At 35.3% G+C, this 16,438-nt stretch overlaps 1 protein-coding gene across 1 annotated transcript in view; it reads right to left on the reverse strand.

Annotated features, from left to right (window-relative positions):
• MRPS9 (mitochondrial ribosomal protein S9) overlaps positions 1-16,438 on the reverse strand; it is a 113,152-nt gene that overhangs the window by 51,458 nt on the left and 45,256 nt on the right. The window contains exons 3-4 of the mRNA XM_007501177.3: positions 304-366; positions 181-211 (exon numbers count right to left, since the gene is read on the reverse strand). Of these exons, the coding sequence (XP_007501239.1) occupies positions 181-211; positions 304-366 (94 nt within the window). The remainder of the gene's footprint in view (positions 1-180; positions 212-303; positions 367-16,438) is intronic.

Consider the following 16,438-nt stretch of genomic DNA (forward strand, 5'->3'; position numbering starts at 1 on the left):
TACCTTTGGAAAATATAGTATTTTAATACCTGATCTCTTTAGTTTTAGTTATATTGTTTATTTTAGATGAGGAAGTAGATTTTTCTGTAAAATTATTTTGGAAATTTTACTCAATTTACAGTATAATGCATTGTCTCAAAGAAATGATATAAAAAGGAAATGAGTCCTGAGTATGCTTACCTCTCTGCTTTGGAAAAATGTCATCAGGATGCTATAAAACAAGTTAAAAAATATATTAATCATTAGTCATAATAAGAAAAAGCATAATGAAAAAAGTTTTAATAGTAAATAAAATTAACATACCTTCATAATTGGTCTGGCCCTTTTTTCAAATAAGCCACTTGGGAAAAGATAGGCAATAGCTCTCTAAAAATAAACAACACATTTAAATTGTCAATTCAATTCAATTAAAAAAATGTAAAAGCCTACTACTTGAAAGGGTACAAAACTGACCTGAGTCCATATTCTTAAAATCTAGAAGATTATTTGAAATAGATATGCAAATAATACATAATTCAGAATATAATGGGTGCTAGCAAAGTTCCAAAGTGCTATTAAGAGATTAGAGGAAGAGGAGATAATTTCCATCTCAGGCAATACACAGATAAGTTTGTGATTCCATCCAAGTAGCCATTCTTTCTACCAACACATAATACAATTTCTCCATGATTAAAAGTTCTCCAAATATCCACAGAAACTCATGGATTTCAATAAGCTTCAATAGAAAAAAAATTATAATTTTCTGACAAAAAGCTTCCCTGACCTTAGTTCTGTGATTCCTCAAAGAACAGATTAAGTCTAAACTAAAAAAATTACACTTGCATTCAAGGAGCCAGGGTCACTTCCATGGTATATAATAAAATAAGACCTTCATTTTTAAGGATGGTGGGTGGAAAAGAAACACTTATCAGACAGAATCTTGGACCTGTGATTTTAATGTGAACATAGAAGAGATATAACCTTTTTAAGTAATATCATGGAAGGAAAAAAAATTGGCACCATAAAATATATTCCAGTGCCACTCACCAAAGAAATAGAATTTTTTCCTCCTATATTTGTTTTCCTTTATTCTGGAGATGAAACATGGTTTAGTGGAAAGAATGAGTCAAAAAAACTCCAGGTCTACCTTTATTACCAGTGTACCCACAGAAGTCTCTTAGCATCTCTGAGCGTTAATTCCCTTGTTTATTTAAAGGGGGAAACCACATTAATGTAATTTATATATCAAAGTGGTTCTGAGAAAACTATTTTATTGAAGCAGTACCTACATGAAAATTATTACTCAGTGTAATATAATGCCTATAGAAATTAAGTTGATACTTTGCCCTATAAGATATATAATGCTTATAGAACTTAAGTTGATGCTTTGCCCATAGTATTTGTCAAATTAATGCTATTCCTATGAGAAATCCTTCAACCCTTACTAGATGAAGAGAAGTTGAGCAGTAGTAGCTGATACTGACTAACTTCAATAGGAGGAATGTGGTTTTTTGTGCAAATGATATTTTAAAAAGTGTCCTAGTCTCAGTGTCCTAGATGTGAAACAGAAGATCTCAAGATTTTGTTAATCTGTTAACTATGACCCACTGCAGGCGATTCACAGAAGCCATACGGAATCTAGAAAGTATTGTGAAGAATTACAAAGTCCTGGGCAAGAAACCAAAAACCTTAGTTTTTCTGTTCACAACTCCACCAATCATGCAGTGTCCCAATTTTCCCATATCACCTCTAGCATTTGACATTTTCCTTTTCTGCCATGGTAGATATGATGTGGTATCTCTAAAGTGGTTTTAATTGCAATCCTCTAATCAATATTGCCTTACAATTAGAGCATATTTTCACATGACTATCAATAGCTTTGATTTTTTCCAAACTTTTTCATCACTCCTCAAACTTCCCACAGCATTCTCTCCCACTACTTTTTCCTAAGAATCTTGCCTCATGTTTTACAGAAAAAATGGAGAATTGTGAATTCCCTCTTTTCCCCTATTCTTTATTTCCTCATTTCCTTTAGAGGCCCATTAGAAAAACAGTATTGCTGCTAATGGAAGGTAAGGTTTTCAGGAAAGAAAGGTAGATCTGGAAAGGGAACATATGGTTACAAAGATGACAGCTAACTATAGGGTTTGGGCTTTTTTTTCTGAAAACTTTAATTTTTATTTTCAGTTCTAATTTTTCTCTCTCCACTACCTTCCCCACCTATTTAAAAGGCAAGATTACTGATACACATTATACTCGTGAAGTCATGTAAAGCATAGAAAAGCAAGAAAAATAAGGTGAAAGACACTATAATTCAATCTGCACTCAAAGTTCATCAGTTCTCTCTGGGGAACGTACAGTCTCGTTATGAGACTTTTTTGATCATTGATCAGGCTTGCCAAGTCATTCACAGTTGATCATCATTACAATATTGCTGTTATTGTATCAGCTCATACAAATCTTTCCCGGTTTTTCTGAAACCAATCTCCTTATAATTTCTTTCAGCACAACCTAATCCAACCATCTATCACAACTTGTTCAACGATTTCCAAATTGATGGACATTCCCTCAATTTCCAGTTCTTTACCACCGCAAGAAAAGCTGCTAAAAATATTTTTGTTTACGTGGGTCATTTTCTTTTTTCTTTGATCCCTTTGAGGCACAATGGTTGGCCCAATTCACAAGTCTACCAGCAGCACATTAGTGTACCTATTTTTTCACATCACCTCCAACATTTGTCATTTTCTTTTCCTGTCATATTAGCCAATCTGATAAGTGTGAAATAGTACCCCAGGGCTGTTTTCATTTGGATTTCTCTAATCAATATTTATTTAAAGCATTAAAAAAAACTCTTATCTATTGTGTTAGAATTAATATTACAAATTAGTTCTAAGGCAACTGGGCTTAGTGACTTGCCCAGGGTCATACAGCTAGGAAGTTTCTAAGGTCATATATGAACCAAGCTCTTCCAATTTCAGGCCTGGTACTCTATCCACTGTGCTAAATAGTTGCTTCTCATGTAACTATTGATAATTTTGATTTCTTCCAAACTTTTTCATCCCTCCTCAAATTTCCCATGGCACCCTTTCTCACTTGAGAATTCTCTGCTGTTTTGGAAAAAAAATATAGGCCACTGACGAACTCCCTCTTTGTTCCTCTCCTTCATTTCCTATTACTCAAATGTTTTCTGCCACTACCTCCTCCTTCACCTGTCTCGAATGATGAATTGGCCTTACTCTACTCATTCAGGCAATCCCATTCTACTCTGTCCCCTCTGTCATCTCCACTTCCCTTATTTTAAATCTTTTCCTTTCTACTGGCTGATTTCCCTACAAACTTTTCCACGTTTCCCCTATCTGAAAAGGTCCTCTATAAGGGTACCTCTACTCTCTCTCCTCTCACTTTCTCCTTAACCCCTTATAATATATCTTCTGACCACATCATTCCTCTGAAACTGCTCTCTTCAAAGTTACTACCACTCTCCAAATCCAATTACCTTTTCTCCACCCTCACTCTACTTGACTCCTCTGCAGTCTCTGACACTGCTGCTCTATCTCTCCTCCTCAATATCTCCTCTCCAGGTTTTCAGAATGCCTCTCTCTCCATTGTCCTCCTACCTCTCTGACCACCCCTTCTATCTCCTTTGCTGGATCCTTTTCCAGAGCATACCCTCTAATGTAGCTGTCCCTCAGGATTTTGTGCTGTGCCTTCTTCTCTTCTCTCTCTATACTACTTCGCTGGGTTCCCCCTCAACTCCGGAGGATATAATGGCCACTCTATGCTAATGAATCTCAGATCCTGCCCCAAACGCCCTGCTGACACACCCAATCTCACATCTCCAACTGCCTTTAAAACATCTCAAATTTGAGGTCCAATAAATATCTTAAACTCGATATGCATAAAACAGAACTCATCTTTCCCCCTAAACTCTCTCCACCTCCTCCCTTTCATATTACCATGGTGAGAAACAGCAGACTAGGGGCCATTCTATATTCCTTGTTATCTCTCACCTCTCATAGCCAAGCTGTTGTCAAGACCTGTTGATTTCACCTTTGCAACATCTCTCCCCCTGACACTGCTGTTACTCTAGTGCAGGCCTTCCTCTTCTAATCACAGGAATATCCCAATAGTTGCTGCTGGGTCTTTCCCTCCTCTAATTCATCCTCCATTCAGCCACTAAGGAGATTTTCTTAAAAGGCAGGTCCAGTCATGTCACCCTTCTACTCAGCTACTAAGCTCCAGTGGCTTCCTACTGCCTCCAGGAGCAAATACTAAATGCTGTTTGGCATTTGAAGCACTTCATAACCTAGCCCCTTTCTACCTTCCAGTTTTTTTTATACTCTACTCCCCAACATACTTTTCAATCCAGTGACATTGGTCTCCTTGCTTTCAACAAATAAGACACTCAATCTCCTCACTCTGGACATTTTTCCAAGCTGTCCTTCTTGCCTGGAATAGTGCTCTGAATCTGGACCTCCCTGGTTTCTTTTAAGTACCAACTAAAATCCCACATTCTACAAGAAGCCTACCCCAATTCCTCTAAGTCCACAGAAATTCATCTGTACTGTCAGAAAATTTTATTTAAATATTTTAAAATGTTCAATACATCATTATCTGGTTAAGTTGATCATTTAACAAATTAAAGAATTATCTTCAAATTGTTTTGGATCTAAGTAACTATTGAAGGAAAATACATTTTAGAAGATGAGATTTTTCTAGGTAGATAAACTTCTATCAGGTCAAGATATATGATTTTGAAAAGCCATTAGGAAATTGACTACTAGAGCTCAAATTGAACATCTATTGTAAAAGTTCAATGGGATGTGCTTGAGCTCTTTTAACTAACTTCTACTTGAAGTATGAGACAACTAAAATAGAAATAAAGTTGTCTATGCTTTCTGAAACTGCAATGAATGGAAAAAGAGGTACACTTATTCCCCTTGCATGAGACACAGTTAAATGGGCCAATACAGAATATCTAGTCCAATAATCTTCAATTTATGAATGAGAAATTAGAAGTCTAAAGAGAATGAGGGCTTGCTCATAGTCACAAAGAATATAGAACTTGAATTCAAGCTTTCTCATTATTCTTAACAATATATGTCAAAAAAATTAAAAAGGGGGGTGGGGGGGAACTGCTGGATAGCTCAGTGGATTGAGAGCCAGGCCTAGAAACAGGCAGTCCTAGGTTCAAATCTGACCTCAGACACTTCCCAGATGTGTGACCTTGGAGAAGTCACTTGACCCCCATTGCCTAGGCTTTACCACTCTTCTGCCTTGGAACTAATACACAGTATTGATTCCAAGACAGAAGGTAAGGGTTTAAAAAACAAACAAACAAACAAAAAACAACAACAAAAATCAATATATGTCAACCTGCCTAAAAGTACTAATCTCTCCCACCTATAATAAAGATATTCTGCACACCTTATTTTAACAGCTGGACTTTATAAATGGCACTGAAAAATAATCTTCAGATATAAAAGACACAATCCCTCTCATTGAGGAGGAAGGGAATGGGATTTATTTTTTCTCCTTCTAGGTTAGTAGTGTTAGGGTGGAGCAGTGGGGACTTGGCCATCACACTCTACCTGTTGAAATGCTTTTCTTGTCACACTTGCCCAAGAATGTAATCTTCAGTATGCCTATGTCTTCTTCAGACTCTCTTTGCTAAGGGTGTAGTATAACTTGCAAAGGCTAGATGCCCCCTGTTGAGGATGTTATAAAGGGGATTCTTGTTAAATACTAGTTGGCCTAGTTGACCTCGTGACACTGTGAAATTCAATTCAACAAGAAATATGAAAAGCACTATGTTAACATAAAGCATAACTAATATAGAAATTCATTAATGGAAGTAATTACAAATTCAGGAAGAATAATAACACACAGGGAGAGGATGTGTGAAGGATGAGAACAGGATGAAAATAGTAAATAAAATAACAACAGCTAAAACAATTTTTTAAAATTTGCCAACTAAAATGTTTGCAAAGAATAAGCATTCTTGACAGTGCTATAAACTAACTTAATATGCATAGAGTGTGACCAACAAGATCTTAACCTATTACTTTCATTAATCTCCTAGAATTTTTAAGAATTTTGAAACAAACCAAGGATTACCTGATTTTACGAAAAGGTGATTTGGCTTCTTTCTATGTTTATGGAACAGGCAACTACTTGAACTCAAAAAAGCAGTCCTCCATTTGGTATGTAAGGAATAATTATAATAAAAATTCACAGTCATAATAAAACATGAAATAGTATATTTTGCAGATTATAAAATATATACATACTCCACTATCATAAACTTCATTCTTCTTTTGGTAGCAGATGGTAGAAAAATATGAAAGCTTAAAATAATTGAATGAAAAATATAGTTTGGTTTGCATTGCTGTTATATTAATAATAATGATCTTCCACTAAAATACTATTCTTATTTCTCATTATAGAAGAATGACCTTGGGATCTTAAAGGCTGTATCAGTATTGTAAGTAAAAAGCCCTGACAGGTCTTACTGAGATAGAAAGCCTTTAATATGGATAAATCAATAGGTATTAATAATCTATGGAGAATTTTGGAATACTATTATTCCATTACCAAAATAGCATGTGGTAATGTTTTGCATTGCTTTCGCTATGGGAATTTAAGAAGAACATCTAAAAAAGGCAAGGAGAGGTTACAATTTTCATCAGTGAACAAAGAATTCATATTAATGAAATGTGTTTTAAGAATACTGAATAACAATAGTTAAAGTAGGATTTAATAATTTACAAAGCATTGTCTTCAACATGATATATGCTAAGATATGCTAATATATTATATGATTATTATCACCACTTTACAGATAAGGAAACTGAGGGTCAGAGAATCTGTGATTTAGGATCATAGCATTTAAACCTAGAAGAAAGGAGCCTTAAAGATCATCTGATGCAACCCCTTCAGCTTAAGTACCAAAGAGAATAACTGTCTTAAGAAGATGGAATCATAATTCTAGAGGTTAAATGGTCCTCAAAGGCCATTTAAGCTCAAACACCTAATTTTACAAATGAAAAAAATGAGGCCCAGAAAGTTTAAGTAACTCTGACTCCCATACTAGTGCTCTTCTATCTAAAGTCATAAAATTATATGATCTAACTGATACTTAAACCTATATTTTCTGAATAACTCCAGTGATTCTCATTATACTACAATTTTTTTGGCATACTGTGGTATTAACAATAGGGGTGGCTGGGTGGCTAGGTGTCTCAGTGGTCAGTTCACTGGACCTGGAGTTAGGAAAACTTGAGTTCAAATTCAGCCTCTGACATTTACTGACTAAGTGACCTGGGCAAGTCACTTAACCCCATTTGCCTTAATCTATGGACAAAGGAAATGGCAAGAGACTCCAATTGCCAAGAAAACCCCATATGGAATCACAAAGAGTAAGTTACAACTGAATGGCTAAACAACAATAATATCATCAATAGAAAAGGCACAATGTCATGAGTTCTTAATCATTTTTTTGCATCATGGACCCTTTTGGCATCCAGTGAAGTCTATGGACAGCTTCTCAGAATAATATTTTTAAATGCACAAAATATATAAGATTACAAAAGAAAGGAAAAGATGAAAGGCATTCTAGGAACGGGATTGGGGATGGTGATGGAATGTCATGTACAGAGAACAGCAAACAGGTCAGTATGTCTAAAATACAGAGAAACTAAGGAGGATATAAGAGGAAACAAATCTGGAAATATAGTTGGAGATTATGGAGGGCTATTAATGCTATACAAGAGTTCTATAAGAGGAACCACAGGAGTTATATTTTATCTTTGGGGGAGGAATGCATTTGAAAATGAAGGTGAAATAGAAACAAAGTATATTAAAAAAAAAAACAGGACCAAGAGAAAGAGAGATAAAAATTACTGGAGGCTGACAATGAATGCTAAGGACAACGAAAGTGTCCTGTTTAAAACGATAGGGGGGAAAATAAGGGCACTAAGGGATGGTATTATGGTTTGGAGTAAATGTGATGGAAATAATGGACAAGGAAGAGAGAATTCTTCAATTCTTATTTTGTACCTGCTTTCTCTACCAAGAAAAGTAATTTGGGGAGGAGAATGGGAGGTAGGACCCCATATAAGAAAGAGTCATCCAAATGGGATGCTGTAGGTTACCACTAGAGACCTTCAAAAGAAGGCTAGATGGCGACTCTGGGAATTCTTGGCCTGGACAGTTCTTTATAATTCTGTGATTCTGTGACTTTGATGTGAACCTCCATGCTTAGAATGGACTTCCCTTCCTCAGTGGGCCTTTTAGCTTTCTTCAAAGCCCAGCATGGGGTCTGTGTAGCTCTGTGTAGCCTTTCCTAATCCCTCCTACCCCAACCCTATCCCCAAAAGTTCCTACACCACTTTTTTTTGGATTTTCCTTTTGTTGCCTTGTCTTGCTAATATTAATATTTATCTGTACATACTATGTGCTCTAAAGAAACTTTAACATTTTAACACTTTTACTTTTGTTTCTGCACGTAGTGTGCCTATCTCTCTGTATAGGTATACTCTCTGTGTACACACACATACACTTAATTGGACGAATTTGCTTGAGATAGAAGTTTTTCCTGGAAGTTGTCTTATATGGCTTATATTGAACATAGTATTCCATAGAATATTTGTAACAAACAGAAACTAACAAAAAATAGTAGTTTCAGAGTAGAATATGCTCTCAAAGCCCAGGAGAATTATTTTCTACACATTCTTATACTAGTAAAAATAGCTTCTTTTGGAAATGATTCAGAATTATAACTTATAGAGTAAGAAGCCAAATGGTACAGTGGAAATAATTTACACTGTGGAATATGAACACCTGGTTAGATTTCAGCTCTGCCCATGAGGCCTTGGGTAAACCCATTAATTTATTCAACAAGCATGGTGCTAGGAATAAAAAAAAATACAAAAAAGAAAAATAATTGACAAAAAAAGCCCCCCAAAGACCCTTCCCTAAATGTATTGAGGAAAAAAAAACAACATCTAGGTGTATATATTATATAATATATATCTAAATATAATACAACTAATTTTTAGGATGAAATTACTGAATAAGGGGATTAGAATAGGTTTCCTATATGGAACTGGGTTCTGAAGGAATCTAGGCATTCTAAAAAAAAAAAGATGGCAAAGAAAAACATTCCAGTCACTGGGGAATGGCAAGGGCATGGAGACTGGAAATAAACATCATGTTCAGATATAATAAAGCAGACCATTTTTGGTAGGAACACAGTTTATGGAAAAGAGCAATGTTTAAGAATCTTAGAAATGTGGACTAGAGCCAAACAGAGGAGTTTCTATTTTATCATAGAGACAAAGACAGTGAAGATTCTTAAATGTGGAAGGAAGATGGCTGACCTTCAATACCATAAGAAGTATTAATTTGGCAGCAGTGTGAGGATGAATTGGAGAATGGAAACACTGAAATTAGGGTAATCAATTAGGAGGCTATGACAAGAGTCCATGCAGAAGGTGGTTAAGAAACCAACTAGGGTGAACATAACAGGATTTATTAAGTGTTTATGATATAGCAAGCACTGTGCTAAGCACTGGAAATGCAAAACAAAAGGGAGATAGCTTTTGACTTCAAGGAGCTTATGTACTAATCGGAGAGATAAAACATAGCAGGGAGCAACTTAAGGCAAAACAGTAAGGACTGGTGGCCAGGAGAGCATAAAAGTGGGCAAACTGGCAAAGTACAGAAAACATATATGGAATTCTTGCTGATATTTCTGAGTTCAAAATAACAAAAGAAAAATTATTTTTTAAAAATTCACTTCAAGAAGTTTATACTCTATTAGGAATGGTATAAGCACAAGTAAGAAGAAGCTAGTGTAGTAAAGTATTTGACTTGAATTTAAGAAGAGGTGAGGGTTCAAATTCTTACTCAGATATTTATAAACTGTGTGACGCTATACAAGTCACTTAATTTCTAAGTGCTTCAATCAGCTTCCTAGGATTTTTTCTTGCAATTTGCATAGCAAGAAACCCATCAGCTACTTTAGGGGGATTTCTACCTCAAGCATGTGAAACTTCCTCCTGGCAGAATGGACAGAGGAGAACAATTTGTTCTAATGGCCATGAAGGCAGCTGAAGCTAGTGCTGTGGAGCTCCTAGAGCTGTGCTGGAGAGCTGAACTATGGCACATGTGCCAGAGGGAGCTGCTCCCTTCCCTCTCTCCACCAAGCCTGAGAACATTTCTCTCATCACCTGCCCCTTTGCCCAGCAGCCCAATGGGAGCCCTTCCTTTCTCCCTGCCTGAAGTAAGGGGGCAGCTCACATGCAGCTAGGGTTGCAGTTTGGGTACTCAGTCTCTAAAAGGTTCACCATCACTGCCTTAGAGCTTGGTTAAATGATAAAAATAACAAGGTCATCCACTACATCTTGGATCATCACCAGTCATCCTGAATAAGAGTGTGAAGCTGGCAACTATGCAACTCTGCCTCACTTAAATCCAATTCAAGTCATCATCTTTGTGATGTAATTGCTCTTTGAAACAAAGGATGAACCAGGACAAAACTAATAAATCAAAGATATGATTGCAACTGAATGACAGAAGTTAACAGTAAATGCCAAATACTGTAAGAGATCTAGACAAAGTATGGAAGTAAAGGAAAGAGATCATTCCTGGCTAGAGGAAATAATGACAGTTTCATGGAGGAAATGCTATTTCTCTTCTTTAAAGAAGTGGATGACTACTGGTGGTGTTTAGCACTAAATATTCTTGCAGATTCAGCTGATGTGTTTGATATTTTTTCTAAAGTGGCTCCCTGACCCCTTTCTTTTTTATTCTTTATTAATAGTACTTGGGATAGATGAGTGAGGATATTTTGGGAAATCAAAGTGATGAAAAGAGAAAAAATAGCAATGAAAAGTTAAAAATACAAGCAACTCAAACAAGTAGTCTCGTTACTTTTATACAATTTTGAGTCATTTCAATTCCCTCTAAGTAAAAATGTTAATATTGTTCAGCTAATCAAGGATTGTCTGATACTGACAGACTTAATTGCTCACTTAATACATTTTTTTCATTTTTTCATTTTTATTTTGCAAACAATTTGACAAGAACTTAGTAAGTATTTACTACAGGACAGGTACTATTCTGGGCAAAGGGAACCCAAAGATAAAAACGATAATAGTCCCTAACATCAAAGAACTCGTATTCTACTAATTTCTAAATCTGTGTTGTTTAATTTAACTAAAATGAAACTAGTGACAAGTGATCTTTGCAGACAAATTTCAATGGGACCAAGAATCAGGTCTTATGTGTGATATATCCTAAGCATTGATGATGGGTCTCCCTCTTTCTAAAGCAACATTTATAACTCCCAGTAACCCCTTCAACTAATCTCTAAAAAGGTGGCGTTCTTAACCTCAGCTATATGAACTTAAAAAAATTTTTTTGGTAACTATTTTGATAACTTTGCAATTCTATGTATTGCCTTTTATACATTTATCTATGAGAAGGGATCCAGACTGTCAAAGGAAAATATGAAAAAGCGGTATACACAAAAAAGGTTAAGAACTCCTGCCCTGAAGGATGTTGTTCTTGGCATAAGACTAAATCCCAGAGCTCTGGATTTGGAGTCAGAAGAGATAGGTTCAAGCCTCTATCATTTAATGTATAACCTTGAACAAGTCATTAACTTCTCTGGCCTTCAGTTTCCTCATCTCTAAAATCCAAAAGCTGAATTAAATGGGGTCTAAGGTTTCTTCCAGCTCTAGATCTATAATCTTATGACTCTGACTGAGAATCTCCTCTATAACATTACTGCTTCAAACCACTAGCAATCTTATTTCTCTTGCCCTCCATTAGATACTATAATTAACCGAAAAGAAAGTGAATTTCAAACTGAATAACAGCAATAAAAGACTGTCAACTATAAAACTGGGAGTCAAAGAAAAAAAGGAACAAAATGAATAGAAAAAAAAACAGTTTATTCGACAAACCGGAGACTACTGTATTGGGAGAACTTTTTCATCAGTAGATTGTACATGGAGGGTATTTATTAAATAAAATAAGTTAACTGCAACCTGAAAACATTTTTAAAGCTAAAAACTAAACAAAAAACATAATGTGAAAAAAAGCAAGGAGAATCAAGCTCTTAGCTTATCTACTTTTGGATGGTAGGTATTACAAAAGAGACAAAATTGAAACTATTTTGAAGAAATAACACTTAAATTAAAAAATTAATTTCTTTTTATGCTTTAAAAATGTTGAAAAAGAATTCTCCTTTGTGAAATGAAAAATGCCAATTACATATCCATAAGAGACATTTCTAATAGGATGAAACTTGGCATATGGATCCTTTGAATAAAACTATAATTTCATCTAAAAAAATAGAATGAAACTATAAATTTACCACATTTTCTTTCATATTCTGAGGGAGAAGAAATTTATTTTCCATCTAAGTAAACTATTCATTAGTATTAATTTCTTATTTAAAAATATATCTTATCTAATATGAAGAGATACCTAAGAAATTAATTTCTTTTTAAGGAGTAACTTGGCAAAATTATTAAGTGTTTCTTAGTGAAGTTACTTTCTGAAAAGTATTCTAATTTGGCTTCAATAGTTAGCTAATCATTTAAAAATGCCTTTTCCAAAACTAAAATGTATAATATTTATATTAAATATAAGATCAGAAAATGAATCTTCTAGTTTTTTGAAAATACTATACAATATAGATTCTTACGTTGAACAAAATTGATTTCATTACACATGAAATAAATAATAAAAGTTAATCTATATAGATCATAAAGCTTACTATAATCTTTGATTAGTAAAAATATTAGTTACATTTTCAGAACTAAATTGTAACACCAATGATTCTGATAGTTTGCTGAAATGAAGGCAAAGTATTTACAACATCCTTAAGCTTACATTGAGAACTAAAAAAATATTACAGACTCAAACAGGGAGAAGCACCGGGTCAAGACTGCAATCTCTATTAATTAGGTATCCCAGCTGGGCAGTGGGTATGCAGCTGTTAACTTGATCAATGACTTACCTAAATGTCATCTCTACTGATTCGCTTATAAATTACCAGCAAGTGAGACTAATGTACAGGTGCTAATTTATTTAAACTGTTCTCTGCAGTTCTACATAGCTTTATAAACTGCATCTGGCACCTAATGTTAGCTGTCAGTTGTACTTAGACATGCCTGTCCTAACGACTCTGTTCATTAGAAATGAGCACAAATTATGAAATATTGTGAAAAATGATACATCAAATGGAATGGGCACAGCAAATCAATTAGAGAAACTTCATACAGCATATTCACACTTAGGAGAATAAAACATTCTGGTTTCAGAGCAAGGTCTATAATACCAATTAAAAAGTAATTGGTAGGCTTCTGCAGTTATATATCAATTTGCTGGCTTTTTCCCTGAAATTCACAAGTAATGTGCTGCTTAACTTTTAATTCCCAAATATAAGCATTAGTAAATTCTATATTCAAAACAGTCAAAATGATTGAAATGTCTTTAACTACTATTTCATACAGTAGTAGTTAAAAAACCCAAAATCTATGTTTAATATCCAAAGACAAGTAAGGACACATTAAGTTCTATTTCTAAAATGCTTTGAATAAATTGACTCCCTAAAAAGACATAAAGGTACACAGGGATACTGAAGGGATTATTACTGTTTGAAGGGTAAAGCCTGATAATTTTGCTGCCAGTTAGGCTAAATAGCTTTTTTGATTTTTTTTTTAACAACAGAAATTTAAGTATGTACATATAGCAAATATTCATATGCCCTCAAAAATTTTTCAAAATCTGGTTACAAATGGAAAAATTAAACATAAATAATGGACAGACTACAAGACCCTGTAATATTCTATGTTCTATTTAATTACTTTTAAATCTACTCAGAAGACCTGGATTCAAATCCTACCAGCATTCTGAGGTCCAGCCAGATTGTCCTCCTTCATCACATACAAAATTCCATCTACAAATTTATATGCCTCTTTGCTGGCTATACTCCAAGCCTGGAACACACTTCCTCCACCTGCCACTCAAAATTCCTCGGATTTTTTTTTCCCCCAAAACTCAGCTCAAATGTTACCCTCTACATGCAGATTAATGCCCCATCCCACCATCATCTTGTATCTACATATATCTGTTTGACCAAGGGAAGGAAAGTGCCTTAACTAGGCCACAGTTTCTTCATCTGTAAAATGAAGAGGTGAGCTACATTAGGAGGCTTCTGAGTTCCCTTTCAGTTGTAAAGTTGTGATCCTGGGAAATATTTTTAAGTACTAATGGCACTATTAATAGTAGGTTGGCTTTAAAACAATCACTGGTATCGGCAGATTTGTTTTATAATTTTTTATTCAATGACTAAATGTTACATAGAAATTAAAGAGCATCCTTTTGTTCATACTAAATCAAAAGTAGAGTGAAAATTCTGTGAATCGAATATTTAAAAATGTTTTTGAAAGAGAGTTAATCGCAAGAAATCTGCCCGAGTTTCTCTTAAATAATAAGCTTTCAAAATTTTTCATCTTCCATATTTTTATTTAGTCATGCTTTCTTCTGGATGTCACATTACTTAGTTAAGCAACCCTAGATCATACCTCCTGCCATACAAGTTTACCCATAACAAACTACAATAGCACTCTATAGAGACAGCAAACTGTTAATAAGTTCAGTGATTTGGAAGACAGTTCTGAGGTACAGAAAGAAAACAAATTTTTATTAAGTGCTTACTATGTGGCAGGATATTAGTTAAGGGGTGGGGATACAAATGCCAGCAAAAAGAAGAAACCCCTGCCTTCAAGAAGCTTTCATTCTAAAGTGGGAAGATGTCCCAAATATATAAGGAACTGAGTCAATTGTACAAAAAAATCAAGCCATTCCCCAATCAACAAATGGTCAAGGGACATTAATAGGCAGTTTTCACATGATGAAATCAAAACTATCAATAAGCACATGAAAAGGTGTTCTAAATCCCTCCTGATTAGAGAAATGCAAATCAATGCTGAGGTACCATCTCAGACTTAGCAGACTGGCCAATATGGCAGCAAAGGAAAGTGTTAAATGTTGGAGGGGATGTGGCAAAATTGGGACACTGATACATTGCTGGTGGAGTTATGAATTGGTCCAAACATTCTGGAGGGCAATTTGGAACTATGCCCAAAGGGTTTTAAAAGACTGTCTGCCCTTTGAAAATCCAGCCACGCCACTGCTGGGTTTGTACTCCAAAGAGATCATAAAGGAAAAGACTTGTACAAAAATATTCATAGCCATGTACTTTGTGGTGGCAAAAAAAAATTGAAAAATAAGGGGATGCCCTTTGATTGGGAAATGTCCGAATAAATTGTGGTATCTGATGGTGATGGAATACCACTGTGCTGAAAGGAATAATAAAGTGGAGGAATTCCATGTGAACTGGAACAGCCTCCAGGAAGTGATATAGAGCAAAAGGTGCAGAACCAGGAGAACATTGTACACAGAGGCTGATACACTGTGGTACAATCAAATGTAATGGACTTTCCTATTAGCAGCAATGCAATGGCTCAGGATGATCCAGAGGAACTTATAAGAAAGAATACTATCTACATCCAGAGAGAGATCTGTGGAAGTAGAAATGCAGAAGAAAAATATATGATCAATCACATGGTTTGATGGGGATATGATTGAGGTCTTAATGTTAAAAGATCACTCTATTGCAAATATGAATAACATGGAAATAGGTTTTGAACAATAATATATGTATAACCCAGTGGAACTGCTTGTCAGCTCTGGGAGGGGAGAGTGAGGAGAGGAGGGATCATGAATCATGTAACCATGAAAAAATATTCTAAATAAAATAAATAAATAAAAACAAAGTGGGAAGAAACAGAAAAAAAAGCTGAAAAATATGGGGGGTTGTGGGAGAAGGAAGGATAGTTTGAGCATGAATATCTGAAGTCTGGAAGAAGTCAAGAATAGTGCTGGGAAGGAAATGAAGGCAGGCTAGGCTGGGCACCTCCATTAGATGCCAGGAGGAACTAAAGAATGGTAGGAAAGATCTTGCTGAGGGAGTTCCCATGGTGAGGTCATAGGAGTACAGAATAAGCCAGCAGTTCTGAAGCCAAGAAATTGGGAACAGGACTGTAAGGGAATTGAACCTCAAAGTATTTGGGGTGGGAGGTTGAAGGGAAATTTTAAAAGCAGAAATAAATACCACAAAGGCTGCGCACTTAACTTCACAGTAGAGGTCTTTCTGTCCTCAGAGCCTCCCAACTCTAAATATTACATATGATTCTAACAAGTTTGGCTATGGCAACTGATTAGACATTGCGTTTTGTAGGAGGTGTAATATAACTGTAATATAAGGGCAGGGAGAGAATGGAGTTCTCCCTCCCTGCTGGGTCAGGATCAGAGAGAGGTAAAGATGGAGTAGAGTCAAGTAGAGAGAGAAAATGGATTGTCTTCCCTCTCTGCTCTC

Source organism: Monodelphis domestica, chromosome 8 (genome assembly GCF_027887165.1).
Source record: "Monodelphis domestica isolate mMonDom1 chromosome 8, mMonDom1.pri, whole genome shotgun sequence".
Lineage (NCBI taxonomy): Eukaryota > Metazoa > Chordata > Mammalia > Didelphimorphia > Didelphidae > Monodelphis > Monodelphis domestica.